Source organism: Carcharodon carcharias, chromosome 13 (genome assembly GCF_017639515.1).
Source record: "Carcharodon carcharias isolate sCarCar2 chromosome 13, sCarCar2.pri, whole genome shotgun sequence".
NCBI classification, from domain to species: domain Eukaryota; kingdom Metazoa; phylum Chordata; class Chondrichthyes; order Lamniformes; family Lamnidae; genus Carcharodon; species Carcharodon carcharias.
In genome coordinates this window covers 23675405-23699864 of record NC_054479.1, presented here as the reverse complement: position 1 = coordinate 23699864, position 24460 = coordinate 23675405, and the positions used below count along the sequence as shown (strand labels likewise).

Genomic DNA, 24460 nt, shown 5'->3' with positions numbered 1-24460 from the left:
TGACACCAATCAATCGATTTGCTGTCCTCTGCATGCCACGTGCTTGCGCCTCCTTGCTATGGAAGGATATACCATGTGGTGCCTAATGTGACGGAGGCAGCATTTGGCCAAGGGAGTTGTGGGGTTGGGGGGGGTGGGGCGCGGAGGTTGGACAGGCCTAGCACCTTTGTGTGAGTGTTCAGCAGCAGCGGGGTGAGGAGGCACTGGAGCCCTGCAATGTCCCACTCTGGTTGGGGTGGGCCGTCCGCGAAGAGAGTCCATGTATAAGTAGCACTAATCAATGCTCTTCTCTCATTTTCAGGAGAAGGATGCACATAAATGCAGCCAAGCGGGTGAGGACTGACAGTGGGCCGGCACCATTAGCCATTCTCAATCACTTCGAACAGGAGGCCCTAGATTTGGAGAAGCACCATGCGCCCAGGTCCACTGGTGTCGGTGAGGTTGGGGTGCCACCGGCAGGTGTGTTTGCCCAGCAGTGAGGTCACCATTGTTCTCTCAGCAGCCATGGCAGTGCTGAATGTTCAGTGATTGAAGTTTGCAAAATGGTTTGACCATTGCTTATGGAAGGATGAGCGCATAACGATCCAGGGGACAGGGATGCACATTGACATAGTCTCCAAGTTAACTGATCCAATGTCCTTGTTCTTTCTTTCAGGATCAGCGGAGCAGGGCTGGGAGGAGGAGCAGCAGAGGCCCCCTCTCACACCTGAGGGCCCTGAAGTCTTACCAGCATCACACCCTCTCTGCCAGGTAGGCACCAGCGCAGATACTAGCACCTTGGTGGGAATTAAAACATCGGCTAGTGTCCCGGGCCACAGAGATGAGGGCACTTCACAGTCGCTGGAGGAGCTGGCAGAGACAGAGAGTGCCCATGGTGCCAGCAGTTGGAGGACTGCAGGGGACCAGGCACATGCTCAGTCAGTGCCTGATGATGTGCCTCTGGAGTCGTCCATGATGCAGCAGGGGCATGAAATGCGGCTGGGTGTGCGGAAGCATTTGGGGGAGATACATGAGGCTATGCTTGACTTGGTGTCCATGGTGGAGGAGTCTACGCAGACTATTGCTGAAGCAATGAGCCTCATGTCCGAGCACCATGTGTCCTCCATGGAGAGAGTGGCGACTCTCATGGAGAGGCTCCTCCAGGTGACCCATAAGGGCTTCCTGGGGATGTGCTCGGACCAGCAAGCCCTCACATCAGCATTGACCTCAGCTGGTCAGTGCTGGTGGGAGATGGTCTGGGTACCAAGTTTCCCAACTCAGTGCCCATCCATCCATGGTGAGCAGGGAGGTCCAAAGTGACCTCATGTCGGTGCAGCAGCTGCCTGTCATCTCTGCGGGCTCCTCTCAAGGGCGCTCAGGATGAGGGCGGCAGCTCCTCTACCCCTCTGCCAGTGACTGTTGCACTCGGTGAGGCTGTGACGACTGGGGAGATTCCAACTGCGGAACTGGCAGCTCCCTCCCAGGCAGGGCCAGCACAGGCTCCACGGGCCAGAGGACGACCGCCAAGGTCATCGAGGCCAACAGGACAGCAGAGTCAGCAGGCTGGCTCAGATGCCACCTGCTAACAAGGGATCAGCACCAAGACGTAGCACCCAGAAACATAAACATGAGGCACCTTAGGCACACCATGGGTTTATCACTGGTGCTGTTGTGTTGGCCCGCAACGAGGTCTTTATGAGTTGGTGTGATTTTTAACACCTTTTTCACTTTGTTTCATTAAGTTTCTTTGGTTATAATATTAAATTCAGACATGTCACCTTGGCTGAGGTTCCTCTTTTGTTCTGCAGGTGAATGGTTTCCAATAACGTAATGAGTGTTTTGTGGGACATTCAGCTTTATTAATAAGGACCTTAGTTAATGTTCCTAACCAGGCAGATTTTGCACTTAGGTCTCAAATATTAGGTCTCGAATATGGAGCATACAGCCCAGGCTTGTCCTGGAGGTCCATATGTGGTGTGTAGCTGAAGGTTCATTGGATTAAAGCCTCCCGGGTGTCCCTGTCTCCGTGCAGTATTCGCGGGTCAGCGTCTACCCCCTCAGCATTTCCCTGTGCGTGCTCATCCTCAGACTCACTGTTGGACTCATCGTGTGTGGCCGCAGCCACTGTGTCGATGTCTTCATTGTCCACTGCGTCCTCCCTTTCCTGCGCACAACTGTGGTGAGCGCAGCATGAAACCACTATCAACGACACACGATCTGGGGGGTACTGGAATGCACCACCTGAGCGGTCCAGGCAACGGAAGTGCATCTTGAGAAGACCAATGGCTCTCTCCACCACAGCCATTGTGAAGATGTGGCTCCTATTGTACCGCTGCTCAGCCTGTTCTTGGTTGGCAGAGAAACATCGTGAGCCACATCCTGAGGGGATAGCCCTTGTCACCCAGCAGCCATCCATCCAGCCAGGAGCCTCGGCACCTGGGAGTGTCTGAGGATGTAGGCGTTGTGGGAGCTGCCTGGGTACCTTGTAACAGACTTGCAGAATCTGCATCCTGTGATCACACACTATCCGCACGGTCATAGAGTGGAAGCCCTTCCTGTTGACAAAGGCACCGGGCTCACCTGCTGGTGCCTTGATGGCCACATGTGTACAGTCTATAGCACCCTGGACTCGGGGGAAGCCAGCAATGGCCACGAAGCCTCTGATTTGCTGTGCCTGGCTTGCCTGGTCCCAACAGAGGTGCACGAAGGTCAATGCACGCCTGCACAGAGCACCTATAACCTGTTTGATACAAGTATGGACAGCTGATTGGGAGACACCACGAAGATCACCCACCAACCCTGGAAGGAGCCAGAAGCAAAGATATTGAGGGCAGCTCTGATCTTTAGAGCCACTGGCATGGGGTGTCCACCCATACAGTTAGGGGAGATCTCAGGCCCAATCATCTGACAGATAAAGTTCATTGTCTCCCTTGAGACACGGAGCCTTCTACGGCACTGCACCTCAGACATATTGAGGTAGCTGCTTCGCCGCCTGTATATCCTAGCTGCAGGATAGTGGCGTCTTCTGCTGCTCCTTCCACCTTGGACTACCTCTTGGCCCTGCACCCTTTGTGCCTGCGCCTGACCTCCCAAAGCTGGCTCCCCTGTTGGCTGAATGTGCACTCCTGGCCTCCTCCCCCTTCTAGCCCTCCCTTCCTCCTCAGAGGAGCCGCCTCCAGTGGAGAATTCAGCTCCTAATCTCAAGGTAAGGGAAGGTTTCCTGAAACATGCAGGTCCAAAAAAGATTCCTCACTGCAGAGTGCTGACCTGAAGGTTGTGAGTCCAGACCAAGCAGCTGGTATGCGTTTTGAAGTATTGCAGATCACACAGGCAAATATCTTTTACTTTGAAACATCAATATTTGACAAAGCACACTCACAACCCCACTGAGCCCTCTTATCCCGCCCATGGATGAGGTTTATACAAACGTGTCCTACCCACCTCCTGTTGCGCCCGTGTGCTAACCTGAAGATTGCTTGGGTGCCGAAAAATCACCGTCAATTGGCACCTCAAGGGCCTTAAATGGCCCATTAATTAATGGCAGGCATGCATCGGAGATCATCGCGTGCCTGCCCAATGACACCACCTGTCATTTTACGCGGGTGTGTGCGGGGCCTGCCCCCACATGCCAACAAGAAAATTCTGCCCTGTGTCTCACTGTTGCTTTAATGAAAGCGTAACTGGAAGTTAAATTAATAGGAGTAATTGCAGTAGTAATTTGTAGACATGTGTGTGCTTAAAAGTAATTTATCTTATTAATAAACGTTTAATCTAGTTTTGTAAAAACCTATAAGACTTGATAGTCTTCTTACTACTGAATTCAAGGCAGGCATCTTGAAATTTGTACGAATTGCACAAGTTGTGGCAGTTGTTTCAAAATACCCTTTGGGATTTGAACAGCTCAGCATTTACCATCAGTTGTGCCATAACACTCTGCCTCCTCCTCCAAGAGCTGGTCCTGCTCTTCCTCTGATGAGTTGTGTTGACCGAGTGCATCACCATTTAAGGTCCATGTTATGGAGAGAACAGCAGGCCGTTACAATGAGAGAGACCCATGCAGAAGCGTACTGCAGGGCATCACCCAATTGGACCAGAACTACATCAATAGAAATCCAACGGCCTGCTCAATGGTAGTCCTTGTAAGCAAATGACTTTGGTTGTTATCACCGCTGTGGTTCTGACACAGGGCCATGTAAACACGTGAACAGTTCTCTCCTCAAGGAATAACACCCCTTTCCTAGATCTAACCCACATACTTTGGAGTGGAAGTGAAATGAAGAACTACAGCATTCTGGGCAACTGGAGGATGAAGTAGTTGTGGCAGCTGACAAGAAAGCAAGCACAGGTGAAGGAAGCTCTTGTTGAGGGTCGCAAAAGGCCTTTCTGTTGATGAATCTCATTTGGTGCCTTAATGGATACAATCAATGATGCCCTACACCCTAGGGGTGTCCAGTGATGGGAGGTGAAACCCACTGCCCTTTGTGTCTCTGAGTCCTGATCTGTACATAATTGAATGTACTGTGCAGCTCTCGCAAAATGAACATGAGTGACCTGTGAAATGCAGTGGCTTGCAACTATTTGCGAGATGCCACCGAGATCCAGCTTGGAAGGAGCCAGGGGTGAAGACATTCAAGGTCACAGTGGCTCTGAGGGTTACTGGCGGGGCATGGCGAGCAGTGCTGTGAGGTAAGGCCTTCTGCATCATTGCACAAATCTCCAACATGCACTTGACAGTCACAGAGCCTTGCGGCACTGATTCTCCAATATATCCTGGTAACTCGGTCACTGGCGATAGATCCTATGCTGAAGGACAGCCTTTGCTGCCTTTCAGCTCTTCATCCTTTTCCACTGCTCTTCTCATGCCCCGGGCTTTGCCCATCCTGCAAAGGATGTTGCTCCTCCTTGCCACTGGACCTGAAATCTGAGAAACGGGCTCTCATTCCCTACTACTGTCATCCGTGCACTCAGGTGGACCCTCAATTATGTTTGGAAGCCTTGCCTCCTCCAATTATGCCCTCACAATGCCAGGTAAGTGACGACAGCCTGCAATAGCTCAGCTCTCTCTCCACAAGTACACCTCAAGGCACCTGTGTGCCAATGGTTAAGAGCCCCTTGCAGCCATTCTCCTTTTTATAAGCCCAACTTTTTCCTTCCAACATGACTCACTCAGTTGTGCTGCTGCCTCCATTCACCTGGCCTACTCCCTCACCCAGTGTGCAGCTGTGCGCTCCCACCAAAACTTCAACTCAGCCCTCTACGCGCTCGCGACAAGCTCCTTCAAAACATTATTTGGACCTAGTTGGGAATCAGGAAGGTTTCTATGACTAGCCTTCTGATGAAACTCAGAAAAGGCAACAGGAAATCAGCATGCCAACGTGGTGCCATTACTGTCATCAGCAGCCCACCCGCCCGCCTCTGTTCCCAAGAGAGCGAGAGGAAAAAAAAGACTGGGCAGGGGAAGAGGAGTGGAAGGACAGGGAAAACAGGGAGCCAAACACAGTTGGGTGGCACCAGGCTGAGGCTGATTTTCTTCCCAGCTGGATGGTAGTGCAAAGGGCCACTTTTCATTGTGGAATGAAAAGCGGAAGAGGATAGAATAAAGAAAAGTGGATGAGGAAGAGCAGATGGGATAGCAGTGGCACATTCCTTCCCAATGACTGGGTGGAGAGAGAGGGGAACATGATAAGATTAGGTAGGGTACGATTTCCATCTCCACAGGGCTGATTTTCTTCAGTTGCGGCAAAGACTTTCAGTTCAGCTGTGGAGTTGGGTGGGAGGGGGTGTGGAAGATGTTCAGCAGGGAGAAAGTTTGAAATGTATTCTTAGCAGAATGAAGAGGTTTGGAGTGGCAACTATGAAGGTGCATTCATTATCTGTGGATTTATAATTGAGACTGGATTCCATTATAGAAGCTGTCCCATTTCATCGAATGCTTCATCTTCACTTTCCTAGAAGAAAACTAATGATGTCCAATGGCTATGTTTTTTGCACAGTCCTCATCCTCAGCTGCAGCTGAGTTTTTATAAATTTTCTCTATTTCCATCTCTCTCATATTTTCCATCCAAAATTTTTGGTTTTACTTTAATTCCATGATGAAATTAGGGAATTCTCAGATGTCCTTAGACATATGTCCTTTCTCGAAAACATAAATTTTCAATTGCAACTGCCAATTTACAGCTCTTGAGAAGCCACCACCACTACTTATGTTAAGCAAGGAACTCATTGGGATTACTCAATGTTCAAGGCAGTCACATAATATTATATTTACAGCATCACCTACTGGCATCTTGAGACCATTCGCTATTTTTAATACAAAATGGATATCTAAAAAAAACATAAAAGGTCCGGTCCTGCTATTCAATATTAACTCATCGTAGCTTTTCTCCTCACTTTAAATTCTCTATATATTTAGGTTCTATACCCAAAATCAGCCCACAAGATTCCTTTCCAACTCAGACTTCTCTGATCCGTGTTTACCATGGCTTCAGCTGAAAAGTTGGATAGGTGACCTGCATCCATGCTCTCTGTCACTTACAGCTTGCATTATAGTGACCAGAGTGACTCTCGCTGCCTCAGAGGAAGCCTCTATCTATCTGTTCCTAATAGTCTAACCTTGGCTGTGCTGCCACCAACAGGTGAGGAATCACAGATACAAACCAATCTGAAATATTGTAACTCCTACACTTACATTTTTAAGGAGTCACGATCAATTGTTCAGGCAGCACCTGGGTATCAAATAAATAGAGCTTGTAAACAATCTACCCAAAGCACTCAGATCATTCAAGAGTGCTTCTCTATACCTTCTACCACTCGGAGGACCGATCCATCCTTCAGTCCTTCTACACTTGTCAACTCCGCAAAGTTATCCAGAATGTTGCCATCATGCTGAAGTGAGAAGCAGGTCCGATGGCATGTGTCCTCACGTTCCATCAGAACCTGGATAATCTCCTGGACCATCTCCTGGGCAGACACCTAGAGAAAGGGCAGGAGACGGTTTGTGTTAAGTTACAGGTTTAGGCTTTGTTGAATGTATCAAATAGTCACTGAGCAAACTGGGTGTTTATCGTGCCAAATAAACATTTTGAAAATTGTAATTAAAGTACACACTTCAGGCACATTTTTGGGCGATAGTCTGAATGGCCAGTTTCTTTGAAACCTCCAAATTAATGGGCTATGGGTTCTCCAAAGTGGCATATTTGGTTGTTGAACCATCAACTATGACTTTGTTATCTCTAGTCTACCCATCTCCTATTCTCCATAAATATCATCAAAAAACCTACTGCTCATATCCAACTGCACACTTACCTGAGCTCACCGACTTTGGCTGCCGGTCTCACACTGCCTCAAGTTAAAATTCTCATCACATAAATCTTGCTGTAACTTTGCCGCCTTCCTATCTCTGAAAGTTCTTCCTCCGCTCCTATACCCCATTGAATTCTCCATTCTTCTGACTCTAGCCTCATTTGTAGCCCCTCTTCCCTTCATCCCACTATGGACAGTCATGTCTTCATCATCTGGGCTCCACACTCTGGAAATCACTCAAATTCTCCGCCTATCCTTTAAGGCCCTTCTAAAATTAACCCCTTTAACCAAGTTCTTGGTCACCACTTCTAAAATATCCTGTATTGCTCTACATGTATTTCATTTCTGAGTAGACCTTCATTAAGCACTTTGAGACATTTTTCTACATTCTAATATAAAAAGGCTGCAGTTGTTGAGAGGTGGTGTTAGGAGACCCAAATGGCAAAGTGAGAAAACAACTAATAACCTACTTGCAAGTCAATGGTGTCACTTCCAGCTATGTGGATCTTGATCTTAAGTGTGTTCGGAATGGGATTAACCTCTGCAACACCATTTGTATGCACATCAGCAGGAGCACTGGTGATCAGACTATTCATTGGCAGAGTCATCTCTGAGTCTTTACCATTAGATAGAGCTTCACCACCCTCAGAATCTGCATTGGGGGGGAAATGAAAAATAAACATTTGAAGAGCAAAGCCAAAGACCATGACTAGTAAATTTTAATGTAAATGACTGTACACTACAACAGAAAACATGAAACATGAATACATAATTAATGGCTGTTATTTAGCAACCACTGGGGATTAACCTGGATCCAAGCCAGAGGTGCAGGATTATAACCACTTAGGGCTTGTGGCATTGCCATCAGCTTGATCAGTGATAATTATACATCACTTAATAATGTATCAAATTTCTAATAAATGGATATAAAGCCAGCTCCAGGTAATTGGAATATATGTACATTTACATAAAACGCTGTTCCCTCCATCTCCATTCCTCATTATGTTTCCTCATGGATCGCCAGAGCTTCCCAATGATGCAAAACTGCGTCTGCACCCAGTAGTGTAAACACAGGTCCAGGCATGTATTACAAGCAGCCAGGGTGGATGCAGTGTTCTGATATTCACTCCTAGGGTCAGCTCATTAGCATGCCTGCATTGGATAGGTTCGGGTTGTTTTCTTAGGAACAGAGGAGGTTGAGGGGTGATTTAATTGAGGCAAATAAAAACAAGGAGCCAAGATATAGAGTAGATTGGAAGAACTTATTTCCACAAGCAGGGAGGTCAACAACCATGGGCATAGATTTGAAATAATTAGCAGAAAGATTGGAGGGGAGGTTGATTAGTAATTTATTTGCCCAGAGGGTGATGGGGGTCTGGAACACACTGCCTGAAAGAGGGTAGAGGCATAAGCCCTCATTGTATTTAAAAAATCATTTGGATATGTACTTGCAGCTCTGTAACCTACAAGGCTACAGCCCCATAGCAGGAAGGTGGGATTAAGCTGAATAATTCTTTCTCGGCTGGCAGACACGCAATGGCCTCCTTCTGTGCTGTATGTTTTTCTGTTTCAGGCGGAAAGCTTGGAAGGAAGGGAACAGTTTGTATTTTGGAACCTCACCCCTTGGGTAGGACAGTGAACAAGTTGATTTGCACCATTTGGGACCTTGTGGTTGCTAATCTTCAAGAACAGCCAAAAGGACCCAGGCTTGGAAGCCCAGACTAACCAAGGTATGAGCCCATCTATAGATTAGCAAGGGATACAAACCACATTGTTGAGGTATTGCAGATGGTAAATGTGGAGCTGCTCCAATCCCAGAGGGAAACTTGAAACAGCTGCCACAGTCGTTTTGCAATTTGTATTTTTACTTTGAGATGCGTGCCTTGAACTCAGTAGTAATAAGTCCACTGAGTCTTAGAAGTTTTTACAAAACTAAATTAAACGTTTATTAATAGTAGAAAAAGATTTTAAGCACACACATAAGTCTACAAATTACCGCTATAATAATTCCTAACTCTCCTAACTAATCTGATTCCCAGTTACACCTCCATTAAGGCAACAGTAAAAACAAAAAATTTCAACAGATCCAGGCAAAGCACACAATACCCTGGACAATGATCTTCACAGTGAGTTTTCTTAGCTTCAGTTCCTGTAGACAGCGACCCAATGCATAAAGGCTGGAGGCTTTTCACACATGTTAGGTCTTAGAATTCCTTCCTCCTTACACATAACTTCATCTCCTTTATACACGCTTCTCCCTTTTTAATGTAAATTCTACTGTTCCAATATGACTTTGCAACTTTACTTTCCATAGTATAAATCTTTCAGCGTATTCATATTCTTGGTAACCTTTGGGAAAAATAAACACACTAGGACTTAGCTTCATATGGCTTGGTCTCACCATCTCTTTGAAATTCAAACTACGCCGACTTATCTAAAAATGCAAATATTCTTCACAAGTCACATTCTAAAACTTCAGCCATGTTTACATAATTAGCATTTCAAACCTAGCTTCCCTTCTAATAATTCAAAAGCTCCAGACTAGCTGTCTCTAATTCAGATGAATCTACCACACACACACATACACACATAGACCCAAACACACATAGACCCATACACACATAGACAAATCCAAACCCCACTTTTAACCTACCTTTACAAATAAATTACAGTAATATTGTGGAAATTACATTTATGATAACATGCAAATTTCAAAACATGCAAAACAGTATTATTTACATACATACATATTGCACCAGATTATTCAGATATGCATACATTTCAACTCTACGTAAGCCACGATAACCTCACTTAAAAAGATTGATTGTGTGTTAGGTGGGAGGTGCATGCCTTATACAAGCCTCCCACAAGTTTCCAATTTCACCACTTGCAAACTTGCCAGAAACCAACCTTGTTTCCAACATTGATCAAAAGTGGAAACCAGATAGAGAGGTACCCAACTTGTCCAAGTAGGTTATAAGCACATTTGTTCTGCTCACATTACTTTAAAACAGGATAATGGATTACTGACTTGAAATGTTAATCTTGTTTCTCTCTCCAGTAATGCTGCCTGACCTGAATATTTCTAGCATTTTACATAACTGACATGGATCGTGTTGTTGTAAAGTAATGTACTTACTTGTCCTGGCATCAGCTTATAGCGTGCCACCAATATTTGAGAAATTTGTGGCAGAAACTAGCACCTGTTTTCAATGGAGCAGGTAAAGAAAGTTAAATCTTCTTTGCCCACATGGGTGAACAATATAGTTTGAAGCGGTTAAGTAGGAAGACTAGTTTTGTGGTTGCCCAGTTGAAACAATGCTTTACAATACAAGTTGCAACACATCGCTGTGCATTAGTTCAGCTAAATCCTCCAAGGCCCTGGGATCTCACACATTTCAGCCAGTAACATAAAATAATCACTACTGATACTATATAAACATTCTCTTCCCCTACTTTTCTTTGCATCTCCAGTATCACATGCCGTACCAGAGCTCAGAGGACAGGGACAATCTGGCTCTCAGGCCTTTCAATTTCATATTCCTAATGACGACAAAGGCACATTTCCCAAAGCAGTTCTTCCTCCTCTCCTCTGTCCAAGTGGTGCCCTGAGGCATTTGAGCCCTGGTTAACTAAAATGCATACCATACAAAATGCACTCTGCTGAGCTTTATCTATCTGCATCATATGTGATGAAGAAGGGGCCCGTCACATTCATACAGCAATAGCATAAAGCTATTAATCCTCCATATTTTGGAGATGGTGGGCAGGGGGAGCCTTAATAAAGTCAAGTAAGCACAGGTCCATCACCCAATGGTTGTAAAAGTATTCTATTTAAGAAAATGAAAAGGGAAAGAAAAAGATTTGAAATTATTTAGTGCCTTTCATGACCTTAGGTTGTCCAAAAGCACTTTACAGCCAATTCTGAAGTGAAGTCACTGTTTTAAGATAGGAAATAATGATTACATTACGTTTTTATTCTGTGGTTTCCTATGGTCCAAACATAGAACAGTTTGGTATTGGGGAACAGCATCAGAACAATAAAAGAAAACTTACAAAGTACTACTGAGCGTTTTAGGTTTTAACATGTGGAATAATGTCAGCTCATTTACATACCCACCCGATGTTGGCTGAACAGAACACCTGTGTAACACATATAAAGCTATGTTGGTGGCTGGGGGTTGGGAGGGGGTGGGGAGGTTAATTGCCAGGAATGGTTGAACATTTCAGCAGCAGGAGTAATGAACCTTCCACAAGAATCAATCGATAGGTAGGCAGCTGTAACAGATGGCTCATGTGAGATTTTGTGACACAATGGGCAGGATTGTCGCTGAGTGGGCGGGCATGCCCCTGATCTGCTAGAGTGTAAAATGACGCACAACGACCTCGGGCAAGTGTCCCGACGTCATTGTGCACTTGCACAATATTTCAGTCAGCAGGCGGGTGAGAGTGTCGGCAGCACACCCATCAACAACTAACAGACCTATTAAGGCTGTTAAAGTAATAATGCACTTATTCTGTGATTCACTGCCCTTCCAACCTTACAGTTGGCGGGCAGGCAAATCAGCCAGGCAGCCTTTGGATTTTTTATGAAACCTCATCCATGGGTGGGGTGAGGTTTCTTACAGGAATTAAAAATAAAATGAAGATGTTTCAATCTCATTTATAACCTGTCCCTGCTAATGTGACAAAGTCACATGAGGGGACATGTTTTTCAAAACTTTTCAATTATTTATTGATGTTTTTAGAAATCTTCAGCTCCGAGGCAGCTCTGTGCCTTTAGGGAGCTTTGTCCGTACACCCGTGCATGTGCAACCATCCACCCTCGCCCTCCTCCCGCCCCCACCCTGCCAGCACTCAGTGTTGCAGCGCGTGATTCACACCGGCTGGCCATTAATTGGCCAACCAACGTGAAATTGCCCAATCGTGGGCGGTGGTTGGTTTCGCGATCGCTCCCAGGCCCGCCCACAGTTAAAAATCTTGCCCAATAAATAAAACGTAATAAAGAATCATGGCATTGGAACAAAGCAAAGCAAAGAAGAGACATTGGTTGAGACATTGATTTTCAGACACTCCTGGATATAATGCAATAAAAGGAGAGACATACTACTCACTGGAGGGATGTTTAAAAGAAGAGGTGTCTAGAATGCCAAAAGAAAGGAGATGGTAGTGGCATTGAATGCTATCCAGAAACATAGACCAGGGATGGGAAAAGGTTACTGACTTGATAAGAGCAAGCAAGTGAGCTCTTGGGAAGCTTGGAAATCAATAGCTCCATAAGTCAGCCTTCACACTGCACCGTAGTTCTGGGGTTCACTAATGCTTTATCACTCAACATTATCAATTATTCTAACAGGAATTAATTGTATTCAAAAACTTAAAATTAATTCCTCCACTTCAACAGGGTGCTCCCAATTACATATTCTGTTTTGTATCAACTAAGAGGCATTCTTTAAATGCTAGACTTAGGGTGGAGTCGTCCCAGATTTGCAGTTAGTACAGTACTGGGTGTGAAAAAAGTCACTTTACCCAACAGCTGCAATGGCAGGTTTTCACGCCAAATCGTTCTATTGCCGGCATGTCCCACCTCTTTAAGAACGCATGCATGGGAAATGCTCCAGGTCACTGGCAGGGCAGTCTCTGATCCGCCTGCCCCACTGTCACCTCAAACTTTCAATAATCCAGGCGCCATATTAAGAGCATGCCCCTGCACAGAGCTAGCTCTAAGGGATCGAAAGCTGGTGGAAAGTCATGGGCTGCTAAATGAAGGAACCTGCTGCACCCAAATTTAGTAATGCCTCCCTTGGGGGCCTATTAGAAGCTGTGGAGACGCGCCATGAAGTCCTCTAGCCCTGCTTTGGGCGAAGACCAACAAACAAGGTCATCAATCCAGCATGGGAGGCAGTGGCAGCGATGGTCAGCACCAATGCCCTGCAAAAGAGAACAGCCACCTGGTGCCACAAGAGGATGAATGATCTCCACCATACTGCCAGGTAAGTAACTGTTCTCATCACTCTCAACTCGCACATTCACAAACCCATCACACATCCATAGGGATCTCACTCACTGCCAGTTCAAGGGACATCATCATTCACTCTCTCACACACACACACACCTTCATCTGCCCTGTGGATCATGACCTCATCCCGTTCATGGCACCACTCACCACCCACATGTGCCAGACATCCTTCTCATCTGGAGTAGCAGGTGTCCTGCTTACACTCTCTCCATCTGTCTTCATGCAAGACAAGCTGGCACACAACAAAAGGTAGGAGTCACAGGCTGGCGGAGCAATGCCTGACATTAAGGTCCTCACAGAATTTGAAAAATAGAGTCATCCAGCTGGTTGGCGAGGATCTGGACTGTTCTTGTGCTGACATTGAGGTTGGCTGTGCTCAACCAAGTGAGGATCCAGCAAGGCAACATCCATCAGACAATCATCCTCTGAGTGAGTTCCCCTGCTCAGTAGTCCCCTAGCATACACTAATTATCTCTCCTTGCTTTCGGAGGCACATTTGTGAAGCAACTGAGGGGGTCCACAAGCCAAGTCCTCAACTCAACTCAAGCCCTGAAGAAACCTCAGAAAGAGAATCTGATGATACCCTCATTGAAGGCCCATCACAGTGATCACCCACACACTCCACCAGTGCTGAGACACACGCCTTAGAGTAGCCTCAGGGTCACAATCTGGTGAGCACATCATACAGCCTGATCCACAGCAAACAGCAGCAGGGACTTCCCAGGGGAGGGGTTCTGGAGGCCAGAAATCTGCTGAGTCCAAGACAGATGAGGAGCCTCTGGTCTCGGTCATACCTCAGTTGCTGGAGCTGCAAAGGTAATCACAGAAACAACAGGACGGGAGGCCTGCTGCACTCCTCAGATTGCAAGACACGTTGGAGGAGTCCATCTGTCTTCAGTCTGGGGTATTGGGCCAACATGCCAATGTACCAAGTTCAACACTGGCAGCCACCAGGGAGACCTTGGTCCAGGACATCGGTCTTGCACTGCAGGCTGAACTCCATCGCTGATGCCATAGTCATCCTCCAACAGTGTCAGTGTCAACAGGAGAGAGGTATAGCCCAGCTTGATCTCATGCCAGCTTCCACTTCTCCTCAAGGAGTCGGCCAGGGACCCTCGGGCACCCATAGGGAAGAGGACCAGCTGGTGCATACCCCGGGGCCATCCACCCAGATGACTCAAGGGATGCCTGGCCAATCCAAATCCCCTCTTCCTGTGACCCTTGCAGTTTCAGCTCAACAGGCCAAGGACAGTGCAGTCAGCAGGCTGCCTCCACCTCCACTGTGGATGCCCGGGGAGCACCAAGACATAGCAGCAGGGTTAGGAAGGTTAAGAAGATGTAACTCTTTTAGAGGTTGCACAGCCTGGGCATGGGTGTTAATCACTTGTACATAATGTTCACTATAGTAAATAAACTGCCAAGAATGTCTCCCTGCCTATAGCTTCTTGTTATGATGAGCAGAGTTCGTGCCACTCCGATGTGAAACCTTGGTTCTCACACACGATAAAGGCAGGTGTCTCAGTCCAGGGCCTCTTCCCTGTGTAGTGTGCAACCTTTAGACCAAAGTTATTATCCAATTTCACACTCACTAGCCACATTACTGATGCCTGCACCTCGATGGTGCTGGTCACTACTGCCAGAATGTCATGGGCAGGTGTCACAGAGTTCTGTCATTCTCTCTGTGAGCTCTCAGCATCTTTGAGGTGGGGCTGGCCCCCATCTCTTCAGCATCAGTGACCAGTGACTCTGATTCTGAAGGGGGAGTGCAGGTGCTGAAGGCTGACAAAGGGTTAGGTGCATTTAAAGTTTCACGGCTGTGTCTCCATGATATGACCCTGATCACAGAGCACAAGTGAGCTGCTCTCAGCCAGACAGGAGTCAGGCAGAGCGACAATGTGAAGATCTATGGAGTGTCCTCACTGCATGTTGTCATCATCCTCCTGGAATCTGGCGACTATTAGAGCCTCACTGTGTCTCCATGACATGAGCCTGAGCACTGGGGGGGATGTGCACTGCCATCAGCCACACAGAAGTCAAACATTCACAGATCCAAGGTGAGGATGTCATGACTGTCCTCACTGTATCTTATCATCATCCTCCACAAATATTGTGGCTACGAGGGCCTCCTGAGTGCACCTACCTAGTCGGGCCAGTGCGATGGCCTCAATCGCAGCATCCTTGCCTTTGAGGACCTCATCATATCATCCCCTTCAATGTCCTCCTCACCGGAGGAGACATGCAGCTCCTCCATCTCCTCTTCAGCCAGGTCCTCCACCCCATTGCAGCACCAGGTTACGGAGTGCAGCAAGCGGCGATGATGCACGACACCCTAGGTGGACTGTATTGCAGGGCTCCACCGGACCTGTCAAGGCACCAGAACCTCATTTTCAAAATGCCTATTGTTTGCTCCAACAAAGTCTGGGTCGTGGCATGAGCCTCATTATACCATCGCTCTGCTGTCATCAGAGGCCATCTCCTGGGCGTTATGAGCCACACCCTCTTGTGGGTAGCACTTGTCACCGATGAGCCAACCCCTGTGCAGCCTCTCCGGACCCACTTCTTTGACATCCTATGGGCAATGCTCATGAGCACTGCACAAGATTGTGTGCATTCATCTCCGATTTCCCCTTGAAGGTCAGATCACCAGGTGCAAGTCAAATCAGCGTGGGCGGTAAATATGACATGGCAGGGGGGCGCGGGGGCGATGATTGGGGTGAGCAGGGCTTATAATGAGACGGTAAAGTATTGAAATGAGGTTCCCTATATGCAGCAGCAGCAGCAGACGCAGCTGGCCATTGGTGGGTGAAGCAGACGATCGCACACTGGTTTCACAACAGTGTGAAACAGAATTTAACCTTCCCGCTGTATTGTCCCCCCTTCCACTGGCCAGGATGCCTGATGCCAACAGGACCAGATGATTCCGCCCTTAATCTCATTCGTTCAATTTTGTTACAAGTGTTACGACTCAGCAGTTGGCAAAGCTGAGTTATTTAAAAATCCCAAAGGGAAACTTTAAACAACTGTCATAATCTATATTTTATTTTTGTATGTTTGAGATGCAGCTCTAAATTCAGGAATCAGACCACCAGTTCGAGAGCTTTTATATCAAAATACACGAGACATTTATTAATTTACACAAGTTAAATATATACACATGGCTACAAATTATAACTATCATAATTTCACAAAACAATCTCCATTAAAGCAACAAAACCCATACACTTAACCAGACAAGGCATTTTCACCTTACGAATTCAAAATGAGGTTCCTCTCACTTTGGTTCCTGTGGAGATGGCTGTAGGCTTACAGCTACTTTGATCTTACATTGCCTCTGCCCCTGCGCACACAAAACTGTTGTCTGTTATACCTAGCACAGCTCATTGAATGTAAATTCTCATTGTATCACCAGCCCCTTTGAACTCCACCTCTTCTAACAATAAAACCCATTTCATAGTACCAATTTTATTACTAATATAAACATATCGCTTGGTCTCTGCGAGATAGGTGCCAGATTTCACCCCACTTCTTGAATGCTCTATTTTTAAGAAATGCAAATGCACTCTACCTCTCTTCCATCTCAAAACTAAAACACATCAAAGCACCCAGACTATCTGGCCTTAATCCAATTAAGGCACGCCCACAGACTAAACCTCCATATTAAAAAATAATTTCCAATAATATATACATTAATAGCTTCATGACAATAAGAAAAAATTTTCACATCATTCTCTTGAAAAGCAGTGGACCACAGAGGGCCATGCTGAGCATGTTGATGTTGGCACAATTTTACTGTTGTAGGGCATGGACATTATAACAACTGTACAATTAACTCTACTCATTGCAGGTCTATGTCTGCAATTCTCCTGCTCCTGACTTCAATCATACAATTAAAGATGATTAACGATCTATTTTGAACAGTACCACAGCTGTATTTGACACCATAGAAGAGACCTTTTTGCAACTAAATGGAGGGAGACCAAAATAGCAGAACAAGAAAGGAAAATGACAAGATCAAATTTGTCTGAGATAGCCAGTGCTTTTAATACAGATTAACTCAAATGGAAATGACAAATGGTTAGCTGCATTTATGGATGGTGAGGAAGGTGTGTACTCTACTAGAGATATTAGACAGTTAGAGTAGGGAGCTTCTGAAATGCCACTGTGTTCTATCCATTGGGAAATGGTGAGACTAGCAACACATCATAGGCCACACGTTAATAGGTGCAGGTTTGGTCAATTGCCAAGTTATTCCTCTGAAGCACTAGACCACCAGAATTTTCACTACTACCTTAATCTCAAAGGGTTTTGTTCACTCATTCTTTCCCAGAGCTGGGAAAAGTGTACAGGAGAGCATAACAAAGTGGAGGGAGATAACAAGGATGAAGAGTTGGTGAACGAAGAACAAGCCACAAAAACTTTTGCAATGAGCTATAGCCATATCTCTCTGAGTGTAGTTCTTGTGTGGGAGAATGGGAAACCAGGGGCAGAATTTTATGATCCCATCGGTAGATTTGCAAAGGAGGGGGGGTGCAGGGGGAGCCTGTAAAATTCTTTGGACGGCCTTCCCAGCAGGCACCCGTCTGTCTTGACCGCTCTGCAATTTTACGGTGGGACGGGTGAGGGATAGGCCAGCCAACCTGCCCTTGCCCCAATTGAGGCAGGTAAGTGGCCAATTAATTTAACAGCCGTTTCTCACCCAGCCTTTCCAAGCTAGTGGGAGGAGTTCAGGGACAGGGGAGGAAGCCCAAAAAGTGACCCTGTGCAGTCCTCAGACGAGAAGGTTTTAGTGAGGATAGGTTGGGGGGGGTGCATCCATTAGCATCCTCCTTTCAACATTATGCACCCCACCCACCCTCCCCCAAAAAGGTTCAGCCCCTACAGGAGCTCCCTTCCACTGACCTCTCTATCAACACCCCCAACCTCCCATGCTCTCATCTCCCCTCTCCACCCTGAGACTGCTAACCCCCACCCCACTGCCTCCTGCACCCACACACACATACTTACCTGGTCCTGGAAATGAATGTGGGGCTCAAAGACTGGTGTGGGAGAAGTGGGTTCCAGTGGGCACCTGGACTCAGGAAATTGGGAGGATCTACACCTGAACTGTGCTGGGGCTGGTGCTCTAACAAGCCACATAACTAGGGAAGTAAAGGGGGTTTAAAACTAAATAGTGGGGGCACAGGATCACATTTGGGAGGATGTGGTAAATCAAAGTGTAGAGACAAGGCACGAGATAAAGGTATTAATATGGGAAATGATAAACAGAACGTGACAGGAAGGGATAGAGAATACAAGACTGAGTAAATCAACAGATAAGGCTAGAGGTTACAAAATTAATAAAAAGCACAGAACTAAAGGCTCTGTATCTGCATGCACATAACATTCAAAACAAAACAGATGAACTGATAACATAAATAGAAATAAATAGGTATGCTCTAATAGCCATTACAGAGACATGGCTGCAAGATGACATAGGTTGGGACCTGAATACTGAAGCATAGATGACATTAAGGAAGGACAGGAAGCTAGGAAAATGTGGAGGCATGGCTCTGTTAATTGCTGATGGTATTAGCACAATAGAGAGGGATGACCTAAGTTCAGGAAACCAGGATGTAGCAGCACTTTGGGTAGAGATGAGAAATGATAAGGGCAAGAAGTCACTTGTGGGAGTGATATACAGACCCCCTAACAGTAACTACATGGTAGGACAGAGTATAAAGGAAAAGGTATGGCAATAATCATGGGGGATTTTAATCTACATATAGACTAGAAAAATCAGATGGGCAAACGTAGTCTAGATGAGGAGTTCATAGAATATTTTCAGAATAGTTTCTTAGAACAGCATGTTCTAGAGTCAACCAGAGAGCAGGCTATACTAGACCTGGTATTGTGCAATGAGATAGGAGTAATTGATTGCCTCATAGTGAAGGTGCCCCTAGGTAACAGCAATCATAATATGATTGAATTTTACATTCAGTTTGAGGGAGAGAAGAATGGATCCAAGACTAGTATTTTAAACTTGAATAAGGACAATTATGAGGGCATGAAAGCAGAGAAAAAGTGAATTGGCAAATTAGGTTAAGAGAAAGATAGGTCAATAGAGATGCAATGGCAGACAGTTAAGGGGCCATTTCAGAATACGAAGAATAGGTACATTCCAATGAGAAAGAAAGGGGAGGACCCACCATCTGTGGTTAACTAAAAAATCCTAAAGATAGTATCACACTTAACGAAAAAGCATATCATTGTGTCAAGATGGGTGGCAGGTCAAAAGATTGGACAGAATATAAAAAACAGCAAAGCATGACTAAAAGATTGATAAAAGAGGGAAAAATTAGAGAGGAAGCTGGCTAGAAATATAAAAACAGATAGTAAGAGTTTCTATAGATATTTTTAAAAGTTTCTATAGATATTTAGAAAAGAAGGAATTAAAGTGAGCATTGGTCCTATAAAAAGTGAGACTGGGGAATTAATAAGGGAAAATAAGAAGATGGCAGATTAATTGAACAGGCATTTTGCATCAATCTTCAACTATAGAGGATATAAGTAACATTCCAGAAATAGCTGTAAATCAGGAATTGGAAGGGAGGAAGGAACTTTCGATAATTACAATCACCAGAGAAGAGGCGTTGAGCAAATTGTAGGAGCTGCAGGCTGACAAGTCCCCAGGTTCTGACGGACATTATCCCAGGGTCTTAAAAGAAGTGGCTAGTGAAATTGTTGATGCATTAGTTTCAATTTTCCAAAATTCCCTAGACTCGGGGAAGGTTCCATGAGATTGGAAAATAGCTAATGTAAATCCTTTATGTAAAAAGGAAAAGAGGAAGAAACCAGGAAACTACAGGCCAGTTAGGTTAACGTCAGTCTTACGGAAAATGTTAGAAGCTATTAAAGATATTGTAGCAGGGCACTTGGAAAAATGCAAGGTTTTGTTAAAGGAGATCACGTTTAACCAATTTATTGGAGTTCTTTGAGGAAGTAATATGTGCTGTGAATAAATGGGAACAGGTGGATGTGCTGTACTTAGATTTCCAGAAGACATTTGATAAAGCGCCAGATCAAAGGTTATTGCAGAAAATAAAAGCTCCTGGTGTAGGGGGTAATATATTAGCATGGAAGATTGGCTAGCTAACAGAAAGCAGAGAGTTGGCATAAATGCGTCTTTTTCTGCTTTGCAAGATGTAACGAGTGGTGTTCCACAGGGATCAGTGCTGGAATCTCAACTTCTTACAATTTATATAAATGACTTGGATGAAGGGACCAAAGGCATGATTACTAAATTTGCTGATGACACAAAGATAGGTAGGAAACTAAGTCGTGAAGAGGAATAAGGAGGCTACAAAGGGACATAGGTTAAACGAGTGGGCAAAGACTTGGCAAATGGAGTAAAAGTAGGAAAATGTAAAAACTGTCCATTTTGGGTGGAAGAATAATCAAAAAAGAATCATTATGTAAATGGTGAGATTGCAGAGCTCTGAAATGAAGAGGGATTTGGGTGTCCTCGTGCATGAATCGTAATAGGATAGTATGCAGATATAGCAAGTAATTAGGAAAACTATTAGAATGTTATCGTTTATTGCAAGGGGAGTTGAATACAAGAGAAGGGAGGTTATGCTTCAGTTGTACAGGGTATTGGTCTGCTTATTTAAGGAATGATGTAACTGCATTGGAAGCAGTTCAGAGAAGGTTTACAAGAGTAATACCTGGAATGTGCGGTTGCCTTAAAAGGAAAGGTTGGACAAGCTAGGCTTGTAGAAGAGTAAGAGGCGATTATTGAAATATATATTAGATGCTGAGAGGTCTTGAGAGGGTGGATGTTGAAAGGATATTTCCCCTTGTGAGGATTCACTATTTAAAAATAAGGGGTTGCCCATTTAAAACAGAGGGGAGATATTTTCTCTCTTAGGAGGACTGTGAGTCTTTTGAACTCTCTTCCTCAAAAGGCAGTGGAAGCAGAGTCTTTGGCCGAGCTTTTCCGGCCCCGTCATAGTGGGACCCACTATGGGAGATTCAGCAGCCCAGTCAAAAAAGTCCACTGACTTGCAGTGGGATTGAACCATCCCAGCAGCAGGTAGGGCTGGAAAATCCCACCCTTTAAATATTTTTAAGGCAGAGTCAGAGATAGATAGATCTTTGATCAGCAAGGGAGTGAAAGACTAAATCAGGATAGGCAGGAATGTGGAGTTGAGATTACAATTAGATCAGTCAACATCTGATCGCATGGCGGGGTAGGCTCAAGCAGCCGGGTGGCCTACTCCTGCTCCTGTTTCATATGTTCATAGGGACTCCTGGCACAGGCTCTGGGGACTGCTTGTAGTCCCAGTCCTGTCCACTGCAGATTCTAGTGCTGCTGGGACGAGAGAGCTGCCAACCAGTTAGATTGGCCAGTAGCTTTCCGAGGTGGGCCTTCCTCCCAACGGAGGGGTGGAAGTCTCATCTCCAGTCAATTAATGCTCGTTGGAACATTACGTGGCTGCAGGGGTACCAGTGTCAGCGAGGATGTGTCCACCACTGACTCTTCGCACACATGACTGGAAGGGAAACCCTCCGTCCTAAAAATCTTGGCCCAGGTGATTTACAGAGAAAGCTTGAGTTAAAGGACAAGTGGGTAAGGATGTAAGGATGTGCCACCTTCCCTCCAGAAGTTGTAGAGAAGGTTGGTCTTGGCTTTGCTAACCTGTCCCCTCAGACCAAATGGCACGTGGACAGTGCTACCAGGCTGTCCAGGCAGAAAACCAAGAGGTGTAACAAGCAACTACTCCTTTCCAGGACAAGGCTGCCATGAGAAGAGAGTTACATTTGGACACTCAAAGGAAATACAGCAAAGGAGCAGGATTGTACTGCTCAGTGACAAAACTGTTTCAATAAAAGGGATACACATACTTCATACTCAAATTATTCATGGTGCTTAAAAATAACTTACATTTGTATTCTTCTATTTATTTAGAATGCAGGTTTTGCTGGCAAGGCCAGCATTTATTTTTCATCCATAATTGCTCTAGAGAAGGTGTTGATGGTGGTGAGCCACCTTCTTGAACCACTGCAGTCTGTCTGGTGGAGGTACTCCTAAAGTGCTGGCAGGTAGGTCGTTCTAGAATTTAGACCCAGCAACAATGAATTGTGATGCATGTCCAATCCAAGATAGTATGTGACTTGAAGATGGCAATGTTCCTGTGTTCCTGCTGCCCTTGTTCTTCCAGGTTACAGAGATTAAAGATCTGGAAGAAGCATTGATAAATTGCTGCATTGCATCTTGCAGATGGTACAAACTGTAGCAATGATGCACTGGTAACAGAAGGGATGAATGTTTAAGGTGGTGGATGGGGTATAAATCAAGTAGTCTGCTTTGTCCTGGATGGTGTCGAGCTTCTTGAATACTGTTGGAGCTGCACTCATCCAAACAAGCAGTGAACATTCCATCACATTCCTGACTTATGCGTTGTAGATGGTAGAAAGGCTCTGGGGAGTCAGGGGGTTAGCCATTCATTGCAAAATACTTCAGACTTGTTCTTGTGTTTATATGGCAGGTCCAGTTACGTTTCTGGTCAATGGTGGCACCCAAAATGTTAATGATGGGGGGGATTCAACGATGTTAATGCCATTGAATGTCAAGGGGAGGCGGTTAGACTCCTTGCTGGAGATGATCATTCCCTGGCATTTGTATGGCAAGAATGTTACTTGTCAAACCAGCTCAAGCTTGGATGGTTTCCAAGTCATGCTGCATTCTGGCATAGACAAATTCTTTGAAGTGGCAGAAATGGGGTAAGGGCAGTGGTGACAAAGGAAGATTATTAAATAAAACGAGAATGCTCATAGCCTCATGCAGCAGTGGCTGGGAGGCCATCTGAGCGACAATCCAGACTTCAGTTGGCATGAGGGATGCATAGATTCAAAGTTGGCGGTACTGTTGCAGGGTTTTTTGTACATGCATATGAAATTGTACATGCTGGACAGCATATCGCAGAGCCCTTTTTTGATCTATCAAGGTAGTGAAAGCAGCCCTTTAGTGGCCCTTTTGGTGCTCCTTATCTTAACTCTAGTAAGGCAGCCTGTCATAACAGTTCATTGTGAGTGCCGAGGGATCAATAGCCATGGTAACAGAGGGCACATTTTGTCACTCAAAAGTCATTCATTCAGTCATGACTTATCTTCCTCACAAAGCTTAGGGGATGGAGTCTTCTTGACAACAAAGGCATCATGACAATTTCCAGCAAACATTGACGTAGCAGAGAATTATTTCCACCTAATAACACATAATCCGGACAGTCCTTTCCACCGAGCAAATTGAGGATGTTAACTGTAGGAGCTCCAATGCGCCCTACATGCTTTCAATTATACCTGACACTTTTAAAACCCAACAACATCATAAAACTATGTGGCCCTTTCACATTACTGCTGTACCAAGCTGGACGAATTCCCCAGTGCTCTAAAAATGTTAGTCACCTGATGAATGCAAGTCTGAATGACATCCTGGGTCATGTTAAGAAAGGTCCCCCTATAGATGCTTGAAGTGAGCAAGCCGGCAAGTAAAGGCTGCCCAGACAGATAATGCATGTACATTTTCTTACTGTAGCTCACATAACACTCAAAAAAGCCACTTAGGTGAAGCACACTCTCGCCCAACACAGCTCCTCACTATACCTTCATGTGGCTTGCGTGATCTATAGATTATCTGGGAGAAAGAGGAAGGGTCTTGTAGGACACAACATCCTTTAATGCAGTCTAATTTCCTTTCTTCCAGTTTGAACTGGTCTTCTTCCTCCTCCATTACAGTATAGAACAGGAAAAAGCCCATTGGGAATCCCATATAGTTACTCAGAACCTGTCACTATGGATGTAGGGGTAGGAGAATATTCCACAGGCCCTCAAGGTCAGCTCTGCCCAGGTGCAACTCATAGAAAAAAAAATCTTCAAAATCTTTTCTGTGACTTAAATAATAACTCTTCAAAGTGCTCCAGCTGAAGCTTCCAAAGTACAGCACATCTGCCGATAATCGGCTGGCACTAGGTACACTTCTTTTCATTTGTTCTAAGCCAGTTACAGCTTTAGGCCAGTCATTCACTTTTACACATTGAAACGAGTTTCTAGCAGCATCACCACATACACAAATTGAAGGGCCCAGACACTTTAAGGAACATCAATGCAGCCATTACATGGCAG

The 24460-nt window shown here is 45.4% G+C and overlaps 1 protein-coding gene across 4 annotated transcripts in view; it reads right to left on the bottom strand.

Moving 5' to 3' along the window:
- The window catches only part of LOC121285876 (clustered mitochondria protein homolog), a 96382-nt gene that overhangs the window by 58563 nt on the left and 13359 nt on the right, over positions 1–24460 (bottom strand). For all 4 annotated transcript variants that reach the window (XM_041202796.1, XM_041202797.1, XM_041202799.1 and 1 more), the window contains exons 2-3: positions 7752–7933; positions 6780–6951 (exon numbers count right to left, since the gene is read on the bottom strand). In XM_041202796.1, coding sequence (XP_041058730.1) covers positions 6780–6951; positions 7752–7933 — 354 coding nt within the window. The remainder of the gene's footprint in view (positions 1–6779; positions 6952–7751; positions 7934–24460) is intronic.